Source organism: Ciconia boyciana, chromosome 1 (genome assembly GCF_034638445.1).
Source record: "Ciconia boyciana chromosome 1, ASM3463844v1, whole genome shotgun sequence".
NCBI classification, from domain to species: Eukaryota; Metazoa; Chordata; class Aves; order Ciconiiformes; family Ciconiidae; genus Ciconia; species Ciconia boyciana.
In genome coordinates, this window is record NC_132934.1 from 76,566,261 (window position 1) to 76,590,229 (window position 23,969).

Here is a 23,969-nt window from a genome sequence, read left to right on the forward strand (position 1 = left end):
CAGAACTAATGAGGCAAAACAAACAAAAACCCCACAATATGCAATGCACATACATTTGCTACCCACGCCCTGAGTGAATCTGGCCACCCCAGCCTCCACTTACCTACAGTATATCCGCAAGCCCTCCCTTTTTGCATACAAACTCACTGCTGCCCAGCCATGGTGAAACTCCACCAAACTTCACCATCTCCTGACATTCTGCAGGTTCTGTTGATGTTGCTGATCCCCAAAACCACAAAGCAGTGTCAAAAATACAGCTTTCATGCCATGGACGTTAGATGAAGGAAAAAATACATACATCAGCATGCTGGCCTTGAAAGTAAAAAGCATCCTGGGAATCAAGCCTTCTAGCAGAGTTACATCTATGAAATGGGTATCGATTCCTAGAAGAGCAATGGTCTCTGGAATCACATTAATGCACAGGCCTCATGATGAGGGAAAGAATAAGGAGGAAAGAGAAATGGTCCATGCCAGAGAATTAAACTCTTAGACTGACCTCCCCTTTGGTCTGACAATATTCCTCACTGAATGGCAGTTGCTTCACTATACACATCTGTGACTAACACAGCTAACTTTCCTAAGGGTTAAATTTTTTTCTCTTATAACCCTCTTTTTGTAAACTGCTGGCATAAATTATTGCTCCAGTCTGCCAGGCAGCCACTGCCTCATTAGCTCTGCTAATCAAAGTATGCCTCAAGAAGATATTTCAAATTGTTAACTAGACAAAAGAGCAGCTAACAGACACAGGTGCAAGGCTGAGAAACAATATAGTCTTTTCTAATAGTCCTGGATGAAATCTGGTCCTTCTTGGTCACAGAGGACCCACAGGCACAGTGGAAATGGCAGGTCCAACCCTGTTCTCAACCCTGTTCTAGTAGCGGTCTCACTACTGGTGCTTCTAAGCAGTATGCATCTGTAGTTGCAGCCAAGAGGGCTGGAAGAAAAACCCTATCTTCTTGCTCAGTTGAAGCTAAAGGACTAAGCAGACTATGAGGATGTATCAAAGGGGCAGAAGACTGGAGGAGAGTCCCCTGACACTGATATACGTGCACTCCTTTGCAGAGAGATGGTAGCTCACCAGTGCTGAAGTCTTCAGGAGAGAGTGAGGGTTTCCCCATTCTGACCCCTGCCAGGGTCGAATCCTTTGGGGTACATCACAACAAAGCAGCAAAGCCTGCAGCGTGACACAGGGGTCAGACTCTTCATGATACATTTCAAAGAAATTTTCCACAATCTCAGGATACCTATGGCCAGATCTTTAGTCCCTTCAGTCTACAGGAGGGATATGCTACCAAGCTAAAGACCCAGACATAATGTGAAGGAGCTGGGATATTTGGCTACCAGTTGGAATAGGTAAAAGGTAATAGGTAAAATCTGTTGAGCCAGTCATGAGCAACACATTTCATGTGAGAATCACAGAGGCAGGAGCAATTGGAGCTTATGGGTAGTTTTTAAAACCTGTTTTTCAAAAAGACTGAGCATAGCCTTCCTTTGTGGAAGTGAAGGGAGCTGAAAGACTGATGTCAGTGATGCTGGGTCAGGAAAATTGCAGTCATTTACGTCGAGCTCCTGAGGGAAAGACATACTCTGCAGATAATCTAGATTTGTCCCACCAATTTTCAAATTGGTGCCCAGCACTGTGGAGTTGCATCCCAAGACATATGCAGCTTAAATTCAAGGATGTATTTCCTTGCATGTCATTATTCTCATTCCCAAACAACATTAACTAAAGAGCACTGAGCTGCATGGCAAACATGTAGCTTGCCTGCTAATACTACCATGTCATTTAATCTTTCAGACCTGACATATGCTGTAGCTGCATGGTTTGACTAAAATCAGCTATTTGAAAGATCAACTGCACCTAGAGAAAGATATGCATTTTAATTTACAGAGAATAAATAACCAGTATTGGACAAGGCAGATTGGCTCCTGACTCTGGAATGATACAGCAGGGTACACTTATTAGGAAAGCAATGACTTTACCTTTCAATTAAAACTGCAAGAGATTATAATGTTCTTGAAAGGTGCCAGAATGACAGCACTACTAAATGAAGTCCTCACTTTCTCCTTAAGAAAAAAATGGCTCTTTAGGATACAGGTAGTATATTTACTAACCCCCCTATTTTTTAGAATCTAAAAGGGAAAAAAAGAAACAGAAAAAAAGCTTCAAATAACCTCAAAAAAATGATTCAAAGTTAAGACACTGAAAAAAAGAGTTGGCTGCAACATTTTCAAGACAATTCATTTTTAGGATGCAATGTAGGTAAGAAGCATTTCCAAAAATATACATCTTTTCTTTTTCCAGGATCCTATCTCACAAATGTTTCTAGCCAACTTTCCCCGATCTCATCAAATAAGGTCACACCTGAAAACTACATGCACACTAATTTAATTCTGGTTAAGGTAACTGACAGTGGCATTAAAATCAAGCTTTTTAAAGGAAGTAAGGCATAACATTAACAATAACATAAGGCTCTTTAAAGAATCTTTGCAGAACCAATATAGAGAAACTTGCACACAACATCAAGGACTACCTCAGCCATCCACATGAGTCAAAATTTACGTGAAGGATGGAAAAGGACATCTTGAGGTAAAAGGTTAATTAAGTCTTCATGCAACTTCCACTAAGCCTAAAAATACATCCCATTTTGCAGATTTGCTTCAACAGTTCAACACTTGTCATATATATTTCCTTACTTAGCAAGTGGGTTTACTGAAATAAGTGGGTCTATTTAAGAAATAAATATTAAACAGGGAAGAATACTCCAGATTGCTGGTTGTAAATTTGGTTGTTTCAATTTTGAGGTGCACAACTCCAAGCAGGCTTCCCACAGTCAAGACCCACCTCATTCTTTCCCCCACCATTAATATATTTCTACCCATTCCTAAAATCCTGACTTCAGATCTCATGATGTGGAGCAGCTGCTAAACCAGTAAAGAGCCAAGCTCACCAGTTCCCTACAACTCCACAATATAGGAATCAGATGCTGGAAGCTTTTGTCGCTACTGACCTGGAACAGATTAATGTCAATAATGGAAAGGCAGTACCTATTTATCCCCAAATTTATTCAGCACTCAGCTTCCCATAGAAATCAATACTTTTTAACAAAACTAAAATGCAAGTCCTATTATGTAAAATAAATAGATCCTACCCAAAATTCTTAACTGCTATAGAGCTGCCACCTTGGATTTACTACAGCTGCAGAATAGGAGTTACATGACTTTTCCATTTGGTCAAACCTGTTCTCAAGTCACTTGTCCTAGAACCTGAAAATCAACTGCATTTCTGAATCGGCATAAGTATTGACAAAATATTGCTGTTAAATATCCATTTAATATTAATCTATGTAAAGTTACAATAAGATAGTGATGAAAATTAAAATATACAGAGCCCAAGCTGGTATTCAGTAGCACTTTCCTACATTAGAGTTACAGGATCAGGCCCCTAGTGCTTGATAAAATTTAAACACATTTGTTTATACCATTAAACCATCAGTCCCAGGCATCATGGCTGGCTTTCAGTGTTTGTCAAAACTGGGTTTTAGAGCTACACTTCAAAGCTCAAAGTATGAAATACATGTTCTTACTGAATTAAGCTAACTCCTAGACATTTGTGATCATTGACTGGATGGACTAAAAAAAAAAAACAAAAAAACCCACCACAACTTTTATAATCTCCAAAACTAATAATTTACTTCCACACATTCACAGTATATACACAAAATCACAACACATACAATCTTACCTTTTTTTTTTTTTTAAAGAACATCAATGTAATGACTTTTGCAACTCAGGGAAGCTAACTTTCCTTAAGAAAGAACCGGTGTAAACCTGCACATCCCTAGAGCAATAATGAGTTGGAGGGACACCTACCTGCAATACTTTGTGTTCAAAGGTATGATATGAATGTTGCAAGTATTGGACCTGCCAGAGAGGATGCTGTGGAGTGAGACCCTTGCTGCAGTCTGGAGAGATATAGGAGAGCAGAATGTGACTTCCTCTAAAGACAGGAAGAAGTCACCCTCACCCCTAACTGACTGGAGGGAGGGCTCCCATCATCCTGAAGAAGGGCAGGGAACAGTCCATCTGTCCATATTTTACAGAAGTTATGAATAAGAAAACATTTCCTGAAAAAAATCAACGGACCATCTTGATTTTAGAAAATGCCAACACATTTTCAAAAACCACAAAAAAACAGGCTGAGTTACTTTCTGTTGTAATCCTTTTTACTTAATAGCCTAAGAGATCAGTATTGTAAATTAAAAGGGACAATAAAAAGCCAAGACAGGTAACTGATAAAACAACTAACAGATGTTCTCAACAACTCAGTTTTATAAGAGAGAGAGAGGATATCTGTGTAAAAGGGGAAGAGGAACCTTTGATGTACAATCTTATAAGTACTATAAAACTGAAAAACAGTGTACACCTACAGCTTTGCCTGGTGAACAATCCTTACTGTCAGAGTGAGGGGGGATCTAGATGAAATTCCTGACACCAGTTTCTCTGTTGGCCTGTTCATTCCTTGGGATCCCTAGTGGATCCTAGACAAGGTGGATTCAGACTCCACAGGACCTAGGCAACATCAGTACCTTTGGGGTCAAACTTGTTTGGGTAGAAGTGACTGCACAAGATGCAAAGCACTGTAGAATCAGACCCCTGGTCTTTCCCCTTCCCCCAGAAGATAAAAAAAGTACCAGAACATCATTAAAACACATGATCATCTCATACACAGGCCTGTTTCAGCAACCCTAACACAGCAAAGTCTCCCTGTCAAACACAAACTCAAGCCCAATCTCAAGTCAGGACTCACTTATCCGTAGCATCATCTACAGTCCAACACATGCAGAGGCACAGAAGTTCCAGACCACCACCACCACTCACACAGAAAACATAAGCACTCTCTGCACCTTACTGTGGGCTCAAGCACACGTTCATGAAGTCTGAAAAGACTGGACACGGAAGCAGTCAACGACACTACAGCACAAGCTGGCAAATCCCCTGAGCTCAGCTCTTTCTAGCTCAGCATGGACACATCGCACCTCAGCTACGGCTAAGCGATACCTAGCAAGGCAGAGAGCACACATACCTAGGAAGGCAGTGAGGCAGATCAAGGGCTCTGTGTGTTTAAGGCCTCGTTCAAACCTTCTCATTACCTTGTAGCAATGACACAATCAGGATGTGGGTGCAAGACATCCACAGGTCTGGTTTTAAAGGACTGCTACCTGACAAAAGTTTTAAAAAAAAAAAACAGGAGGGAAAGGAGAAAAAGAGTGGAGTCAAATACTCAGCTGGCACAAACTCTCACAGCCCCAGGAACTAGAGCAATTTATGCCAGCCAAACTCCTGCCCCTATGGTCTGATTCCTCACCACCAGGCTTCCACATGAAACAAAGATAGGCAGAAGTTACAAACAGTTGACATTTCAGCCACAGCATCTGTCTCCAGAATGTCAGCAACTATGGTACCTGGTGCTTCCTTCTTGAGCTCCCTCTCTAATCTTGATCTGCAACTAAAGTTAATGCTGATTGGGTTTTGTGTGTTTTTTCTTAATGAAAAGTACTCCCCTGTTTTGCTTGAGTAATATGTTTTTCAGACATTAAATATATTCCTCAGGCATGACGTTCCATGAGCTGGGTGCTCAAAAATAGTGAATAGGAGTTACAAAACTGCTTAAACTGCTTCTAAATTATGCATCCTTGTGGCACATGCATCTTCATAGCCTAATGCTGCCCATGGGTAGGTAAGCACGCACCTCTAGAGAAAGAAGGAGGAACGGTAAGATGCTCGGGCATAGCAGTTAAACATTCAGGATCATTCTGTCTCAACTGCAAAGTGAATGCACAGTTTATGTGTTTTATGATCTGTCAATCAGAAAAGAAGAGGGAGGCTGAAGACAAGACATGACCATCCAAAGATGGGCATCCTTTTCTTTTGTCAAAGACTGTAGAAGGCCTCTCCAGCAAGTCTTACAGCTATTTCAACACAAAAACACCTGTCTCTCCGCAGCAAAATTTCAATGCCTATTTTTAAGCCTAGACAGCACAGCCAATATCTCTGTCTCTGGTCTCCCTTAAGATGGCAGAGACACAGCCTGAGCTAGCAAAAAACCCTCTCTAAAGCAATGCGCTTTCTAGCCATATAGTTAGCAGGAAAAGGGGAAAAAAAACCAAAACAAACCAACCCACAGAGCATTTCCAAAAGAACATCAGTGGATTGTCACACCCTGACCTAAACTGGTCCAGTGTTCAAAAGAAGTTTAAAGAATCTGTATAAAGGCCGAAGCTAATCAAAGACAACACAAAAAATTCCACCTTTGTTCTGTGCCTTTTTTGCTGAAAGAATGTGAGACAAAAACAGATGTGTGACAAACATTTCCAACAAGGCTCCAGTCAATGGTTGAGTGTTACTAACAAGGCTACTGAGCTTCCATTTGCACGGTGGTGACATTTTCTGCATTCCTTCACACTCATTTATTTCCAAAGTAAATTCATTGATTTGCATGGAATTGCTCTGGAAATTAGTATAACTGACAGCAGGTCTGTTTGCACTTAATGGGTGGTTCTTTCCTCTCCTATATAGCCTGAAAGGAAACCCTTCAGCAGAAATAAAAGGGAATCAAGGATGAAACACAATTTTATGGGTAATGAAGATGAGTAAAAATATTAAATGAGATGTATAACTTGAGCAGAGAGAAAACTTAACTGAAGAACCACATCTGCATGCTCCATCTTGCCAATATGCCAAGATTGTATCTGGAGTCAAACTGTGTCCAGAGCCATTTAAGAAAAGAGTCTGCAATGCAGTATTTCAGGGACAAAAAAAGGAAAACATAATTCCAAGTGTCTGAACATACAGTCTTCCTCTAGTGCTGTAGAAGGACTGCAGCCAGCTACAGCATGCCTTAGTGTGCACAGCATTGCAGGAAAGACCTTTAGGGGCTTTCAGTAAAGTGTACTGGCAGTGATGGAGGAAAGATAAGAGAACCAAGCATAAGACTTCTTGGCTTAGAGCTGACAGAGCAGATAATGACAGTCTACACTTCTCCAGAGTGTGTGAACCTCAAAGAAGAAAAAAGTTATGAAGGATGGCACACTCACACAGGACATCTGTATGAGTGACTGAGCAAAATGATGATTAGGAAAACTCAAGGCTGGGAAAAGGCCTCCCAGAGAAAATACAAAATAATTGTTGTTTCAAACAAGACAGCTCATCCTTTTTGGTGCTGTGAGCCAGCTGGCAGCACAATGACACTTACACCAGCCACATATTAAAACAGAATTTGCCATCAGCCAGTCTCCTGGACCCTCAGCCCGCATAACTGTCACACCTCCCCTCCACACACACAGGAAAACTAAGCTGCTAAGTTTCAGCACTTTCCTGGCATGCTCGTTCTTCAACCCAGTTTTAAGCCATGGTAGAAAAGGCATTGTCCTGGGGTTGTCAGACAGGCACTCTGGTCTGGGTTAAAAAAAGAATATTCTAAACTGACAAACAGATGCAGAGGATGGCTTCATCTGGACTTCCATCTGGTGCTTCTGCAGTTCTGGGACCAGTAACATTTTAGTCTCCCTTCAAGTGAAGTGCTAAGAAGACTAAGAAACACTTGTGCCACATACGAGCCATCATAACTGCTGTGCCCAGGAAAATGCTATCTGCACTTGCTTGGGATGTTCAGTGCAAGGGACACTGAGGACTAGGTCCAGATTTGAAAGTTCAGTTCCAAACAAGCAAAGGAGCAGCAGCACCAACACAGTAACCACACCAAGGTCATGAAGTCTGCAGCTCTGCTCCAAAAGGCTCCTTTTTGGCTGACCATCTTAATGTATCCTGCAGTACATTCCTGTAGGTGGGTTTAAAGAACCTTGGAAGATGAATGAGACATTCTGTAAATTAATTCCACCCTAAATAATGAATTACACACTGGAATAACAGTCTTTGCTGCTTCTCTCACCTCCGTCCTGAAACTTGCTCAACCTTTCGAAGTATGATGATATAGGAACTTGAACAATATCTAGAATTGCCAGCAGCGTCCGGGTCAGTCTGAGAAGCTCACTAAAACTATAAAAGCCAAAGTATATGAGGTTTCGAGCCAGATGTACCACCTATGAGAAAAAGAAATTAAAAATGAAGGAAGTATCGGCAACCTTTGTGGTATTCAGCTGTGCAATACAGTTGCATTTCACCCAGCAACTTTCACAGAGATCCAGATCTACAATGCATTCAAATTAGTACAAGTCTTTCCACTGATTTAAATGGGCCTTGGACTAAGGCCAGTGACACCAAATGTTTTTCAGAGTTAGACAAAACAATCGGTCAGTCAAACTACAAGAGAGAGCAAAACCAACATGAGATTTAAGAAGGCTTGAAAAGGATACAGTTGCAACTGGGAAAATATATAAAATCAAGAAGCAAGACTCCAGGAAATTGTTTAAAGAGGCAGCAGCTGTAGAGAAGATTGCAGTCAAAAGAAGAGTAAGACAACTGTGGTAAGTTTGAATAGAGGTGATTTCAGATGACCAGAGACAGGAGTGACAAAGCTTGGGAGGTAGGTTGGAGGAAGAACTATAAAAGCTGTAAGCATTTCCCCTTTATTCAATGTTATTTGAACCTAGAAGATTTAGGCCCATCTAAAGTTTACAATTCTAAAGTCAGGAATTGTAAACAATATTTAAAACACAAGATTATGTTATTCAGAGTATTTCCTTCAGTGTCATATCTTACACAGAGAATGGTACCTACTTATATTGAAGAATCCCTGCATGCTAATTCACTAATGTGGAAAGAAAGGGCATATGACCATTCAGCCACACACATATCCCTCCTCCTGCCACTGAAATGCAACCATCTCAGGAAAAGGAAGGCAAAATACAGCTGTTTGACAGCAGACAGTAATACTATTTTCTGCAGTAACAGTCATCACCAAGAACACTGGAATTAGGAACTGGTGCTTCTTTAGGACATTTTACATGGACACTTATTCTGCAACTACCTTTACTTTGAAAGAGCCAGTGTCAACCCAGCTGGACTGAGGAAGAATACTGTAAGTAGGACACAGATAGCTGAGAACTACCTCAAATGTAAGTTTATTTTTCTCTTTGTCTCCAAAAGGAAAGGGCTGATTTACAACTTCTTTCAAGTACTCTTCTACAAATTCCATAGTTAGTGCAAACTTCCTCTTCATTTCATTCCTTGAAGAGTCTGTGAAAGAATCATACCTACAATGCAAGGCACAGAAGGAAGAAAAATTAAACACCTCTAATATCAGGATCAGCTGTCACTAAAGAATAAACAAACCAATCACAATGCTATAAAATTATTGTCAGTTCTCTGTAAGGAGAAGGGGTAGAGGTCATCTAATTCTGCACAGGTATGCAAAGATGGCAGACAAAGGATGCACAAATCTTCCCTCCAACAGCACTAGGAGGGGTTGCAGTGAATTTGAATAATGGAGACAGGAAAATACTACAGTTCTGGCAGACAGCACTCTTAAATCTTGCTGTGGCAATTCAGTAAGTCACTAAGTTTCAGCTGTCCTCTCTGCCCATCAGCCAGAGTTCACTATTTCCGCAAGGAAGACAGCAGTCAGGAAAGCAGCTCAGGACAGTCAACTTCCTCCTTTGCACCACCAGCTGGGACTGATTTGTCATGTAAAAAAGTCCTTCATCTCACTAACAGAAGCAATACCATCTGCTGCACTGCTATACTTCTTCCTCTTTGTCTCTTCAGCCGGATGCCCCCTGTCTGGGTCTAGCCCAGTGGCGCTGCTCCATCAAATCAATTAAGCCAGAGAGGGTTCCCATTGAAGTCAATGGGCCCGTCTCCCATACTTAAACTTAACACGTGCTTAAGTACTTCACTCGATGGAGGCCAAAGTCTCTGTGAACTATTTCTGGGGCAACAGCTGTACCTAACTGTAAATTCTGGCTTTCCAACTGTGGCTTTCAGTTGAGCTTGAAGTATAAAACTAACTTCCAACCTAGCAAACGTGTATGTTAGACACAATTGGATTACTTCAAGTTCAGCTGGTCTGAGGAAAGGCCATTCCATTTTTCCCCAGCTTGTTCTCTATAAAAACACAGTGAAAAATGAAACTGAAGGATTTCCATGTAAAGCTACCCATAGAAGTTTCCAAGAGTAACGACAATTAATAGCTCTATGTTCTGGACAAAACACCTTTTCACATACATGTTGTGTTGACATCAGACATCTACAAACATTTTGTTCTGAGACTAATCCCTACAAAATGTACTTTAGTTTGCACCACTTTCAACTCACTCATGAATTGTGATCTTAGTAGGAATTTCAGTCCACAATCTGGCGTATCTGACAGGTACCACAGATTCCTGAGGATCTCTGTCCACATGCATGTGTAGCATCAGTCGGCAAAAAGAAGCCCGGAGGTCATAAGGGAGGCTTTCATCAGACATACATCTTAGGATCAAGTCTACCGACAGCTGTGCAGAAATCTGGTTGATAGCTAGATATTGGCGGTCCAGGCACATTCTTGCAAAGAGGTTCAGTTGGTACCTTAAAAAAAATAACAACATATTTCCAACTGATTTTTTGAATACCATGAAACAATGTACCTCAGAATCTCACTTTACAAGCCTGGTATCAGCCTTTCTGATGTAAATGCTAAAAAATTACAAGAGTCACTTTGCTAACCAAGGGACCGACTTGCCATTAAAAATGCTAACATCAGGTTCCAGCCCTTGCGAAGACTGGGCTACCTTTGAAACTCAAAGGGAGCATTGTTCAGTGGAAGGCTGGAGCATTGTTCAGTGGAAGGCTGAAGCATTTGGACTATTTGTTTTCAATCTGTGTAAGACACTTTTCCATGATCACATCTCCCCTCTAATCCTCAGTACGTGCAGGACATTCCTACCTCAGAGCACGTCCTTGCTTCCAGGGCAGCACAACCTAAAAATATATCCCAATAAATAAAAGGTAAGAGGTAAAATGATAGAGACACATAAAGAGCTGTCATGAGCAAAGGAACCTCAAGATTTGTCTGGAATAGACAGCAAAGATTGTGATGCTTCCTACAGGAAAAAGCTTGAAACAAACTTTTAATCCCAGTTTCTGGCATGACCCAGTTTCCTTTTTTGATATTGGCAAATGAACTGGATAAGAACAGCACCAGGCTCTTCGGAGAATTTACATTTTCTTCCATTTCGATAGGCAGTTTTACCTGTAGTAGGTAAGAACTTCTAAATCTGCTTTTGTGCCCTCCTTTGCCTCCTGAGCCAGATGCCTGATGGCTTTGCCGTGGGGCTCCTTGTTACTGTCAATCCAGTAAAGCCACACTTCCTCTTCATCAATGTCATCCGAGATGACTGGGCATTCCAAGGGATTGTCCATTTGTGTTGAAACCAGCCTGCAAACACAAATCATTCACAATGGAGCCACTAACAGACTGCTAAGAATGTAACAACAGAGCACGGATAACAAAAAGGTATGTTCCGATTATGGATGCTCACTTGGTCTGAATGAGAATGTCAGCATTCCCTGGGCTCAGCATAAACTTGCAGATGAGTTCCTGAGTTACTGGTATTGCTGTGGTGTTAGATACACACAGGTCTGATAGATAATCCAAGAATCTGCAATCAGAAAAACACAGATGCAACAGAACACAAGAATTAAAATACTACACAGAAACACTGCAGTAGAAATCTCTAGCATCCATCCCTAATATGCTCAAGGGAGCATATATCACAAGATTTATCAACATACGATCTTTGCTCATTCGTACTATTGCAACTTACAACAGATAAAGATGAATAATAGCTCTGAGAGCCACCCTGAATGGTGCTGAACAATCAGTCAGGGAGAGAAAAGAAAAATATCCCAAGTGGGACACTTCTCAGCAAATCAAAGGCCAAAGAGTTGTGCCAGAACTTAAAAGAGCAGCCTGAGGCTGTCTTAAGCTTGGCTGACAGGGGACCTCCACTGAAGGCCCTCATCCTTGTCAGGAACCAAAAGCAGGAGTACACATTCTCACCTATCTTCCCCATCAGGTAACACACGTCTCCCTAACCCAAGTAACAAGATGTTACTTGTGCTGGAGATAGCCATGTGCCCTCTGAGGAACTCCATTGCACTGGAGGAGTCCACACCTCCACCTTTTAAAGATGTCTTTTAAAATCTCTGAAGTGACACAGCCAACAATTAGTGAAGAGTGAAGATCTGGCAGGACCTGAAGACTGGACCTCTGTATTCAAAGAGGTCATTCCACGTAAAGCAGAAATAACAAAGCTTTGCATGGAAATCAGTTTCCTATGAATTTGTCTCTCGAATTTAGGTCTTCTGATGTTTAACAAGGTTCAGGCTGAGGCTTCCCTCGCAGTTGGGACATTCATTAGGTATCTTCTTCTTGTCCCTCTTTCATGGATTCCTCTGTGTGTATTAACAGTAGTCCATATTGCAGCCTTTGCCTCACTGGAATATAAAAAGGGCCTCTTCCCTCTATGCAGCTGCTTCTTTTAAGGACATTCATAGGAACTGAGTATCTCCGAGCCCACCACTCCTCTAGCAAATGTAGCTAAAACTTGGCAAGAGGCTCAAGAGCTGGTGGGGGAGCAGATATGAGCAGGCACACACACACAGATCATATACTCCACTTCCTTAGAAATCCAGATAAAAATTTGACCACCTATTATAAGCCATTCAAGGATCCAATAGTTTGAACTTCTATAGGTGATCATCCTACAAGAGGGAATCAAAAAATCATTTATGCGTTAGCACAGACCACAGAAGTCTGGGAACACTCCCCACAGAAGTCTGGGAACTCCAAGGGATGAGTAGAGAAAGCATTTTTAGGATACACTTACAAACAATTTTACCTATCGCTGAAATGAAGCTTTGTGGCAACAGGTAATTAACAGTACACAGCAATATTGCATCACAAAGATAATATTAAGTAAACAGCACACAATTACACAGAATTCTGGGGGAGTTACCTCATTGGAGATAAAACTTGGGAAATTTTGTAGCTCTCGTGTTTTAGAGCATGCTACCACCATTCTTACTCACACAAACAGTGCTGCAAAAGTCTACAAGGCTCTCCATGAAAATAAGTGCCTTTACTGTTCAGATTGCACCATCTTGGCAAGGTGTATTTTTCAAACATTTATTGCTCTTGGACTTCAGCCTTAAAGAAGTGAACGTATATTTTAATGCACAGCAATTGCACAACTTAGTTATGCAACAATACTACGACATCCTCCACCACAAAGTGACATGAGATTGTCAATAAATTCTAGGACCCTTCAGCACTGAGAAGGAGCTGATGTCATGTGGTTTCCTCTTAGTACTGACCAAACCCAATAGCATGGGAGAGGCAATAAGATTACCAAGTGAAGCAAAACGGCTGCAGACATATAGAGAATAATTGAAGCAGTGAAGCACCAGGGCCTTGAGCAATATCCTTAATCGCTAACAGAAAAATGGTATTCACAATTACAGAGGACATTATTTGGCCTTCAGTACATTAGTTTCTTATATTTATATTACTTCGGCAATTTTACAACTGAAAATCCAATGAAAAAAATAAGATAGATTTTCCATTTTAAAAATCCATTTCCTTTATATTCTGACCTAAAGCTAATAAAAAAAATTTCCAACTGAGTGAAGTTCAAGGCCAGAATTTTTAAATTGGAGCAAGATCTGGTCTAAAACACATGTTCGCTGGGATCTTCACTGTCCTAAGCCCCTTTCAGGTCTGACCTGGAATCAGGACCTGCAGGAAAACTGATATTAATAAAAGTTTAGAAAAATTGACATCTGTGTAATTTGCACCAAGATTATTAGCAGGGGAACCAACACAAGTGGCAGTTTCATAGAGGAGCTGCAGAGTTATGAGAAATTAAAATTTCTGTTTGTTTCTCTCCGTCCCAATCTGAACTAAAACCAAATTTTCAAAAGTGTCCTGTAATGTATAATCCTTGCTCTTCAGTAGGCTCTAGTTCTGAAATGCAGATATGGTCAAATTCCAAGAATTACAGGTATTTCTGATATTTTCTAGCACAACACTACATGTGGTTTTTTGTCTGCCAGGTCAGAAAAGAAATTAAACTGGGAGAAAGAGACAACAACACAATGAATAGCAAGCAGATTCACAACTACTGCAAATATAAAAGCCTATCAATACAGAAAAAGAATGTTATGTGGACCACTTCAAACCTTGGCTCTCTATTTCTCCTGAGTAAATTAACAAATGTCTCTATTTCTTTAGCCGTGATGTGTTTCTCTAGCAGTTTTCTGTTGTTGTGCAACAAAGCTGTGATGGTGTCTTCTGCCAGAATATCATAACCAATCTGGGACTGCATGACGCAGAAGTTCTTAGCAATATATTCCTGCAAAAAATGAAAATTCCCATGATGACCTGTTAAGCAGTAATGTTTTTCTTTTAGAACCAGAAGCATCCAGCTCAATTAGCAATCAAAATAATCAAAACTCTCCTCTCTGAACTGGCCTGAACAAAAGAACGTCTGAACACCTAAAATATGTACCCCAAGAAACAGATTCAATATTAGGGATGACTAATTCTTCTTATTCTTTCATAAACCAAAGGAATGAATCCATGAAAATAAATGCAAAATTCCAGAAATGGCAACCAATTTTTTTGAAAGGAAAAACCAAAAGGTTTTTATAATGTTTAAGAAGCTTTCTTTCCTGAGTCTTCTGTCCTCACTTTCTCTCCCTCCAAGACAGAAATATTTCTATAAAGCATTAGAAAGAAAACAAGGAAGCCACACATAGCAGTTCAATCTTTTATCTCTAGTCCCTTTAGTCCTATAAAGTTAGTGCAGTTTTTCCCCGCTGCAATGTGTAAAGCACTCGACACCATGTTCTGAAATACTTCTTGCTCACGGGGAGTCTCCAGCAGTGGGAAAACAGGCTATCTGATAGAATAACCTCTGGTCTGATTCACTGCCATCTCTCTACAAATATTTAGGCAACAGAAACAGACAGTTTTGCAGACTTCCCACTTTATAATCCAGAGTCCAAGAGCATAATTTTAATAACAGAAAGCTCATGAATGAAGCAGTGGACCCCAATCTCAGTCTGAGCCTGCAAAAGTATAAGGTGAACCTATGATATTCATTGCCAATCATTCAATTCACATACAAATGCCTGCAAAACAAAAACACTGTTCCTCAGCATAAGGCAAGTATATGACAGTGACTTCTTACTACTAACCTCCTCAAAACCCAGTCCTTTCACCATTACCACAGAATCGCACTTGTAAATGCAGAGAGCAATGACAAGCCCAAGATATATAATTACAGAAATGAGGAGGAAAATTATCTTGGATACCACTGACCTGGTTCTTCCTATAGTCCTGTTGGGAATGTCTGAGAACTCTGTAACATAACCTTAACATGTATTTGTATGGAGCATATCTCTGGTCACCTAGGTCTTCAAGTCTCAGCATCGATCCTTCACCTTTGTCCTTAAAAGGAGCTTTGAGGATGCCGAATATCTGTTCAAAGTCAAAATCACTGAGAATAAAAATCAAACCCAGATTTTTGCTTAACTTATAGTACTCAATGGAAATCTCCTCTGACAGGATCAGCACAAGGGCCTTATCAACCAAAGTCAGAAGTGAATCACTGCAGTTATCTACATATGGCTAAATACAAGTGTGGGCACAATCTCAGACATTACAGCTTTATGCATTTACCTTTACGTTTCCCACCCATCACAAGCAATGATTGACATTGCTTTCTCTTTATTGCTATCCCCAATTTTAAACATTGTTAGTTAAGTGCCTTAACTTTGTATAAATTAAGGATGAAAAAGGAGGACAACACTGGCTGCTGTCCAATTTCATCCTTTTTGTCTTTTTTTTGTTTTGTTTTGTTTTTTTTAATTTCAGTAGGCTACTTGAAGAGAATATTAATTTTGATTTACATGCAAGTTGGCCCTCATACAAACAAAGTCAGGGATCCATAAGGGCATGAGAATTTTTCCTGTGTGGGGAACACTTGCAGGATTGGGACCATGTTGCAAGCTTGTTTCAAATTTCATCAACTATTTGCTATCAAATGTAGCCTTAAAAGTCATCAGAATCACATGAAACTAACACCCATCAAACACAGCCCCTCGTGCTTCTACCTGATTCACAGACCAAGAGGTGAGCCTTGACTAAGTAGTGTCATATCTATCCAATCCAACCAGACACAAACCCAACATGGCATAAGCCAAGTTACCTAAAAATAACATTTTCTCAAATCACCCTCTTCTACAATCTGTTTTGTAAATACAAGCAAGTTATTAATACAGTAGGACATACCTGAGCCAATATATTTTGTTCCCTCATTAATTTTTGTCGTTCCCGGTTTGGCTTGGTAATGACCACATCCAAAACTTCCTGCCCGTTATTAGGCACATCAGCAACAAAGAAAATGAGATCTTCCAGTAACTTGGTTACAAACCTAGAATGAATAGACAAATCATTATTATATACAGTCATTCAACACTTGCTAGGATTCATTAAGAAAGAAAATCACCTTTTAGAACAAGCTTTATCTAGCGCAATGGAACTTCAATCACTGCAAAGTTAAGTTTGACATGTACTTAAGGATTTCAGACCTTGGTTCAGCAGAGGCTTAAATCCATCACAGGGATGTTTACCAAGGCATTAAACAACAACCAGAGGGAAAAATGGAGAAAAATACAGGATGCTGGATTGATGCAGGGTATTCAGAAATCCAAAATCTATACCAGCTGGCCTCAAGGCCCAGGAACAGTAGAAAGACAGTCTTACGCAGCCTAGCAAGGATTTTTATACATTATCACAGACGTGGGTCCGTGAAACAAGATGATGGACTCACTAGAGGAATAAAAACATTCTGCCACTAGGCTATTCCCCTACTGACCCAAGAAACTATTGAAAAATGACTATATTTGTTTCACTCTTTGCTACACAAAAGAAGATTTGGCAGAAGCAAGTGCTAAAATGGACAGAGGCAGTAGTAACTCCTTCTCTCCTACCTTCAGAAAATGCAAAAAGAAAGTGGTCATTGCCTCCTTGTTACTAACATACTTCGCCAGGCATGCACAGAGTATGGATGCCCACAGATTTCACTGAATCTCCCTTAAAAGAACTTGCAAGCTTTTACAAACAAAACCCAGCATGTCTCCTACCCTAGGGAAGCATCATCTGAATTTGGACAACATCAGTCTGTAATTACTAAACCTGTAGGCATGCTATGAAAGTGGCAGGAAGATGCCCAGTAGATTTTCAAAGTCATCTCTGGGAGCCAAACACAAAGCTTCCATTACCCACAAGAGGGCTGGGCTGTTCAGCTAAACCCTCTAAGTGAGCTTTAGCTTTAAAAGTCTCGGCCCACGGTGGAGAACAGCAAGGTCCCCCCCCAACAGAAAAAGCAGAAAAGACAGATGTAGGATGGAGCAACCAGGAACAAACTGTTGAGACCACTACTTACCTAAGCAGGAAGGTGATAAGACAGGGAAAAGAGGGTTGTTTTTTTTAAGAAGGAAATCACAGGAACTAACAAATAATGGCACTATTCTGAAACCACTCTGAAATGTTTTACACGTGTGTTGTACCAATCTGTCAACATCAAGACTTGACAATACTGGGTTGCAGTGACACAGCAGTGCAAGGTTAATACAGGGATGTCACACCTTGATTATGTCGTATCCCTCTCTGGTTCAACTAAATCATGAAATGGCTCATCAGCTTTTCAAGGCCGAGTACCAACACCCAGGCCATTACAGATCTGCCTGTTGTGATAAATCCTCCAGTTGATATTAAACCACCTGGTCTAATTGCTACGGACAACCAACAGCAAAAATTCAGTTTTATCACCAAAAATTAACATTTTCAGCAAAAAGATGTATATGATGCACAGTGGAATAGAAGTTACAAATTAACACTGCCAGAGATGCTGTCTAATATTCAGTTTAACCACAGACAGCTGAAAACAAATAGCAAACTACATCACTGACAGTGGGATATATTTGGCTACAATATACAACGAAGTCCCTTAATTCAGGAGCGGGTGTGAAGAACAGACATTCTAATAGCGGTACAGCTGAAACATGGATGAATACAAAGGGTAAACACCAAAATTATGTAAAATAGGAAAAGAGAACAGGGAAAAACAGAAATAAGAAAGGGACTATTGGGACAGCTTCTCAGTCATTCTGAGACCTCCTTCTACTGCTCTCGCAGCATGAATGTGCGGTACAGTGAACTCCACACAAATCAAGAGTCCTGCCATGCTGCCCGCTGTATAGATGGCTTTCCTGTACGTGAGAATCAAATGCAATGGACCCCCATATTACAGCTCAGCAGTAGTTTATCAAAGGAAATTAAGACAAACACTTTGCATTTGCCCAGGGAGCTACCAATGTGGCCAGTGAGCTGGGGAAGTACTGTTTACCTCCATTTTACAGCTGAGATACACAGACTAGCCTGAGGTGCAGCAAGGATGTTCTGACAGAGATGGAATCTAATCCCAGACTAGCACTCTCAGCACTGAAGTGTCCTCTCCCAATTGCCTCTATGTCCACACGGATGTTACTAACTTACCCATTACTGTGATGTCACGGTGTCACGAGTAACCAAACATCAATTTAGGACAGAAAAAAATAAAACTCACCTCCTTTCATTCTGGGTTATTGTTCCATTCTCCAGCTTTTTAACAGTTGATGCTAGAACCTTGTTTGCGTCATTGGCAAAGTCCAAGTCTCTGACCTCAGACAGAGGAACCGATACAATGGCAAAAGCTTCCTTGTCCTCTTTTGTTTGGCACGTCCCAATCTGCAATAGTTTTGGGTTTAATACAGGTAAGCAATCCTCTTAGCTTTATCCTAATTATTATGCATATTTTATATGTTAGAAGTGAGATCACCAGTCAAGAACTTCAGGAATGAGTTTGGGATTTCAGCCCTGAGATATATGTGTTTACCTTTAACATCACAGGCCTCTCTTCATCAGTGTCTATTGGAATGCTGGTACTAGTGACCCAAGTGTTAGTACATAAATGCCTCAGTCGGACGTATGAGTTCCTAAAGGAGAACAAAGCAAACAACAGGTTAGATGGATCAGTCCTGAGTTAAAGTGGGCAAGGTGGGATGCAATGCAACACATGACCACGACATGAGACTTGAGGGCATAAGTCACACCAGCCACTTGCAATAAAAGGGTGAGGGAGACCTAAAAGATACTGCAGTACCCTTTTCCCTTGTTTCCTTCTTTCTCACCCAGAACAGAGCTGCAAGAAGAACAAACAGCATATTGGGATTATGCAGAATGCTGGTTTTAAGTATTTATATAAGCCTGGGAGTAAAGTATTCCTTAAAGAAAAAAATTTAAAAGGAAGGTGTTATAAAATCCCATCTGAATAGAAATACATTTCATTAATAAAACCAATTCTTATTATTTTTTTCTGCAAAGTAACAAACCCTTTCAACCTGCCACAGCACAAAAGCCAGAAAGTAAAACTGACCATGGCTTCACAGCTTCACCATTATGATCTGCAAACCCTTGTTCCAGGGAGCAAGCATTTACAGTACCAGTTCTCAACGGAAAATCAAGTGAACAAAGAGCAGACATGAGATTCTTCTAAATTCTTTCCATATGATAATCTGTGGTATTATCAAAAAGCAGAGCTGAGAAATCAATTACAATTTTTACTCTGAATTCTACTTTTTAAATATATTCACTGTGGTCTTCATTCACACTCTCCCTTTCATGCTGATGGGCTTTGAGTATTCAAGTAAGCAAACTATCTGGCAAAACTTAGCATAGCAAATACACTTCAAAGCTGCATACATCAGTATTTGCGGGTACCCAGCTTTAAAATCCACCCTCATAACAACTAGCCCCAAGTGTCTGCATGCCCATTCAGCCACAACCAACACCGTGTGACTTATCTAGCCAATCTCAGCTAAGCAACACAGTTGAAATTTCAAGTATTCACAATTAAAACCCATAAGCCACTTGCTGAATTCATCTGAATAACAAATGTGTTCAGTGGCATCGTGATCTGTCAGGGAAACAGAAGCCCAGTTCACCATACACATTATTTTGTTGGAAACAATTCAGTTAGATCTATTAGCAGTACAGTTTTTTCAAACACTGCACAGGGCTCAATTCTGTCCTCATATATATCTGTGCGATATTTAGCCCGTTATTTTTCTCTTCACAGACTCTCTTTAAGTGTCACTTGTTTTATCCTTATAATTATTTTACCCAGTCACAGCAGCAATATCATGTTTTATACATCCCTTGTTTATCCATGAATACTCCTCAAATTTTAACTGAAGGAAAATACTTGCTCATGTTTGATTTTTTCTGCTTTACTCACCAGCATAATGCTAGGAAGAAACCCTGTCAATGCAGCGCTATTTTTTGCCTTTTTTTTTTTTACCTTGGAACCAGGCAATCAGCTCTCTGAAGAGTGGTGGCATCCAGTTCAAAGAGAGATGCGATGTCATTTCCATGTGGCACAGAGACCAAAGTATACATAATCTTCTCCCCTGCTTGGCGTTTCTTCTTTGAAGCAGGAAGGTCGCCGTCTCTCTGCTGATTAGGCACAAGGGTTATTTGCTTGCATCAGGGCCCATTATAAATTCTCCAATTACCTTGCGGACAAGTAATACATCTGAATTGTACTTTTTTCCCTTTTTTTTAACATTCTAGTAAGAATGTACCATGACTGGCTTTGGAGTGTGTAACACAAAGGATGCACTTTGCCCCAGGCACATGGGGTCTCAGACAGTCATTATAACAACAGCAGGTCACAAGCTACAGAGAGCCTGCAGTACTGTATACATTATTACTTGACACCTACAACTTCAAAAAAACCTGCGGTAGTTGCAGACCCTTCACTCCCAACAGATGTAACTACACAGCGCTGGTTTGGAAAGGGCCAAAGTTAAAAGAAGAGAACTAATGAAAATTGGATTTTTTAAAGGGGGGAGGGGATTTAAAAAGTAAGCAATTTGCCTAATTCCACTGTTGTTTTATTTAAATTTGCTCATTTTTTCCTCTCATATGGTCAGAATCACAGCAGCACACTTTCCAAACAGCAAGAGCCAGACTATCTGCTCCACTAAGACCAACTTGTCATTGGAAGGGGGGGGACACACAAAGCACCAGCTAGATTGCGTTAGAAGTCTTAGCACAGGCTGATAATGCATTGGAGGCTGGATCCAACAGAGGTCTGAGTGTGCCCACTGAAACTGGAGAGGTTTGCTCCCTTCAAGGAGCCTAGCTTTCAAGTGACAGTTTTACGTTGTGTCGGTGCCTCAAAAGAGGCGTACAACTCTAAGGTGGCAATCTTCCTCCCACCATCTGCTGAAGGTCCACGGTAATTTTGTGACCCAGCGCCACTAAGCAGCCATCTTCATCTTTAGTTACCTACACACCTTTGTCTTCACAGACACCAAATCCTACCTTCCCTAAGCACGTATCTTTGCTTGAAGGAGTAATTCAGAGTCTGTGCCCGTAACCACGCAGCAACCAACAGAATTACTGGCATAAGTAAAAGCTGCTCCTCTGGGGTGTTGAGTTACACATATTACAAAAGACTAATAACCAATTAAGAGACTGGTAGCCCAGGGCCCTTCACGTACACAAAATATATCAAGGGGGGAAAAGGAAAAGAGGAATGAAGAAAGCCAAAAGAGAAAAATCAAATGCTGGAAACCTGAAGTACTATTATAATGATTTATAGTGCGCCACTAGGGAAGAGATGTACAAAGCAATGTAAAGAGGCTAGACTGTACTTGGTTTGCATTAGTACCTTGATTAAAGCCAAACTGTAAGGGATAATCAAGGGCAAAGCTTTGATTATTCATATTGCCAATTGACTAAGCAACAAAATCAAGGATGAGTGAAACTATGTAAGAAATAGCTAGTTATAATCTCATTTCGAGGCACTTTTTGAATCCTTCCAAAACATCCATTTTTTCATTATCAAGCCTAAAAACAGCCAGCTTTCTATCCCATTACTTCTATGAAGGACAGGGACAGTAGAAAAACACAGGAAGAAATCCTCTTAGAAATTATTCTTAGGTTCATCTAGTGATTAGAGTATTGTCACTAGTTTTTGAGAGGAAGGCTTGCTGAGACAAAGTGGAAGCATCTCCTGTGTCTTGTACAAGAGTAAACTCTTATCTGGCAGTCTTCACACCCTTCCATACTCCACGCCCAAAAATATTAAACAAAATTGCACATAAAAACTTAACCTGTACACAAGGATTGAGAAAATAGCCAAAATTTTTGTGATTTCCATACACATGTTGTTTTACAAACTCAGGATGAGACCCAAACTGGAAAGGCAGGCAAACTATAAGAGAATCCTCTTAAGAGCTTAATAGGTGTGAGTCAGAGTCTAACATCAAATGAAAATCTACTTCCTAAATTTCCAAACAAAAAGGAAAACTGGAAGACCAGTTTAAAAGTCAAGAGGTCTGTAAAGGGATTAATGGCATAGGATAGTTTAGAACAGCATCCAGACTTTTTGATATTTCCCATAACTTACATTCAAATCTAGTTAGGGTTTCCCAGAAACTACCCACTCTACTATAATTTCCAAAATTAAAAGGTTGGTATACAAAAAGGCAGAACACTTCATAATTTTATCCATTATTTTTCCTGGGGCTCTGGGAAAAACACAGACCAAAATATGAAACCATATTCTACTCTGTGTTATGAAGGGTTTTTTTACTCACTCATGACATACTGTCTGATCATCTCCAACAGGTCATTGAGCATGAGTATATATGCACATGTGCAGGCTTCTATGACAGGGGGCAAAGTCAAAGGCAGGTCTCCTGTGCCTATGTAGTTCGTGCTAACCACTAGCTCTGTGGAGAAGTTCATCCTGCAGTTTGGGGCTGACTCTACTCACTCCCTAGTCTCCCCAGAAATTGTATAGATGCTACTGAGCAACAGAGTTGGCTCATCAGGCCTAAATCCCGCCAACCAGGCTTGGCACCTGTCAAATCAGACCTGGCATATGAGCAAGAGCTGGTTTTCTAAAAAGAAAGTCCACTTCAATGGAGGGCAAGACAGCATCTGTAACACTCCTAACTGCGATGCAAAGCTTAGCTGAGCAAAATCAGACCTACATAACAGCTGTACAGTAGTTTCAGACTGGACTCCAGCACAAACCTCAAAACTCTCCTTATAATGTTATTTTAGCATCTCAGACACAGCTCACAACCCAACCTGGATTATGGGTGTTAAGCATTAGTCAATGAAAAAAACCATGTAACAAGAAGTAACCCTGAACTTGACAGCTCTGAAAACAACTTACATGTAAGGAGCACATGAGAGACAGAGCAACAGTCATCACAGATGAACATACATGGGTTTATGTCTGAATTTATGTCTGAGTGCATGTGCACATGTCTCTGTGTGACAGAGAGATAACGCACACACACTTGCACACAGAAAGTTTCTGATGATTAATTAAACTTAGTAAACAGTCATCAGAATCTGCACTTAACCTAGCCATTATTGAATCAGCACATGAGCCTACATGAGGACGTGGAAAGAAGTGAAAGTATTAGACTATTTCAAATTAATTAGACAATATGATCAGCTCAGGAGAAGCACTGCATTCCCAAGCAGATGAAAACAAGATGACATTTCCTCAGTTAAGAAACTGGCATATGAGCAGATGCAGCCAGCAAAACCAGGTTCAGTGAAGAGAATGGAAGAAAAGAACTGCAAAAGGTCTCAAATGTAGAGAGAAGAAAATTCATCTTAAAGCAGTATGAAGAGGAAGCCAATGAACAGTTTCAGAGATATTGGTGATGTGGTCAGTGACAGCCAAGGAAAGCACTCCCAAGACTTCTTTAAAAAAAAAAAAAAGCAGGTGAATTACATGCTAGGAGTATAGAGAAGTGGAAGAACTGTGGGTAAAACAATATTAGCAAATAGTAAATTCACTGAGAAAAGAAAAATAGTTTTGATTGTA

General features: G+C 40.4%; 1 protein-coding gene across 3 annotated transcripts in view; it reads right to left on the bottom strand.

Moving 5' to 3' along the window:
- Positions 1–23,969, bottom strand: part of ITPR2 (inositol 1,4,5-trisphosphate receptor type 2) — a 268,127-nt gene that overhangs the window by 171,117 nt on the left and 73,041 nt on the right. For all 3 annotated transcript variants that reach the window (XM_072875513.1, XM_072875504.1, XM_072875494.1), the window contains 11 exons: positions 20,409–20,563; positions 18,945–19,044; positions 18,636–18,796; positions 16,298–16,439; positions 15,326–15,484; positions 14,182–14,354; positions 11,481–11,600; positions 11,192–11,377; positions 10,276–10,527; positions 9,071–9,215; positions 7,952–8,102 (listed from right to left, as the gene is read on the bottom strand). In XM_072875513.1, the coding sequence (XP_072731614.1) occupies positions 7,952–8,102; positions 9,071–9,215; positions 10,276–10,527; positions 11,192–11,377; positions 11,481–11,600; positions 14,182–14,354; positions 15,326–15,484; positions 16,298–16,439; positions 18,636–18,796; positions 18,945–19,044; positions 20,409–20,563 (1,744 nt within the window). The remainder of the gene's footprint in view (positions 1–7,951; positions 8,103–9,070; positions 9,216–10,275; positions 10,528–11,191; positions 11,378–11,480; positions 11,601–14,181; positions 14,355–15,325; positions 15,485–16,297; positions 16,440–18,635; positions 18,797–18,944; positions 19,045–20,408; positions 20,564–23,969) is intronic.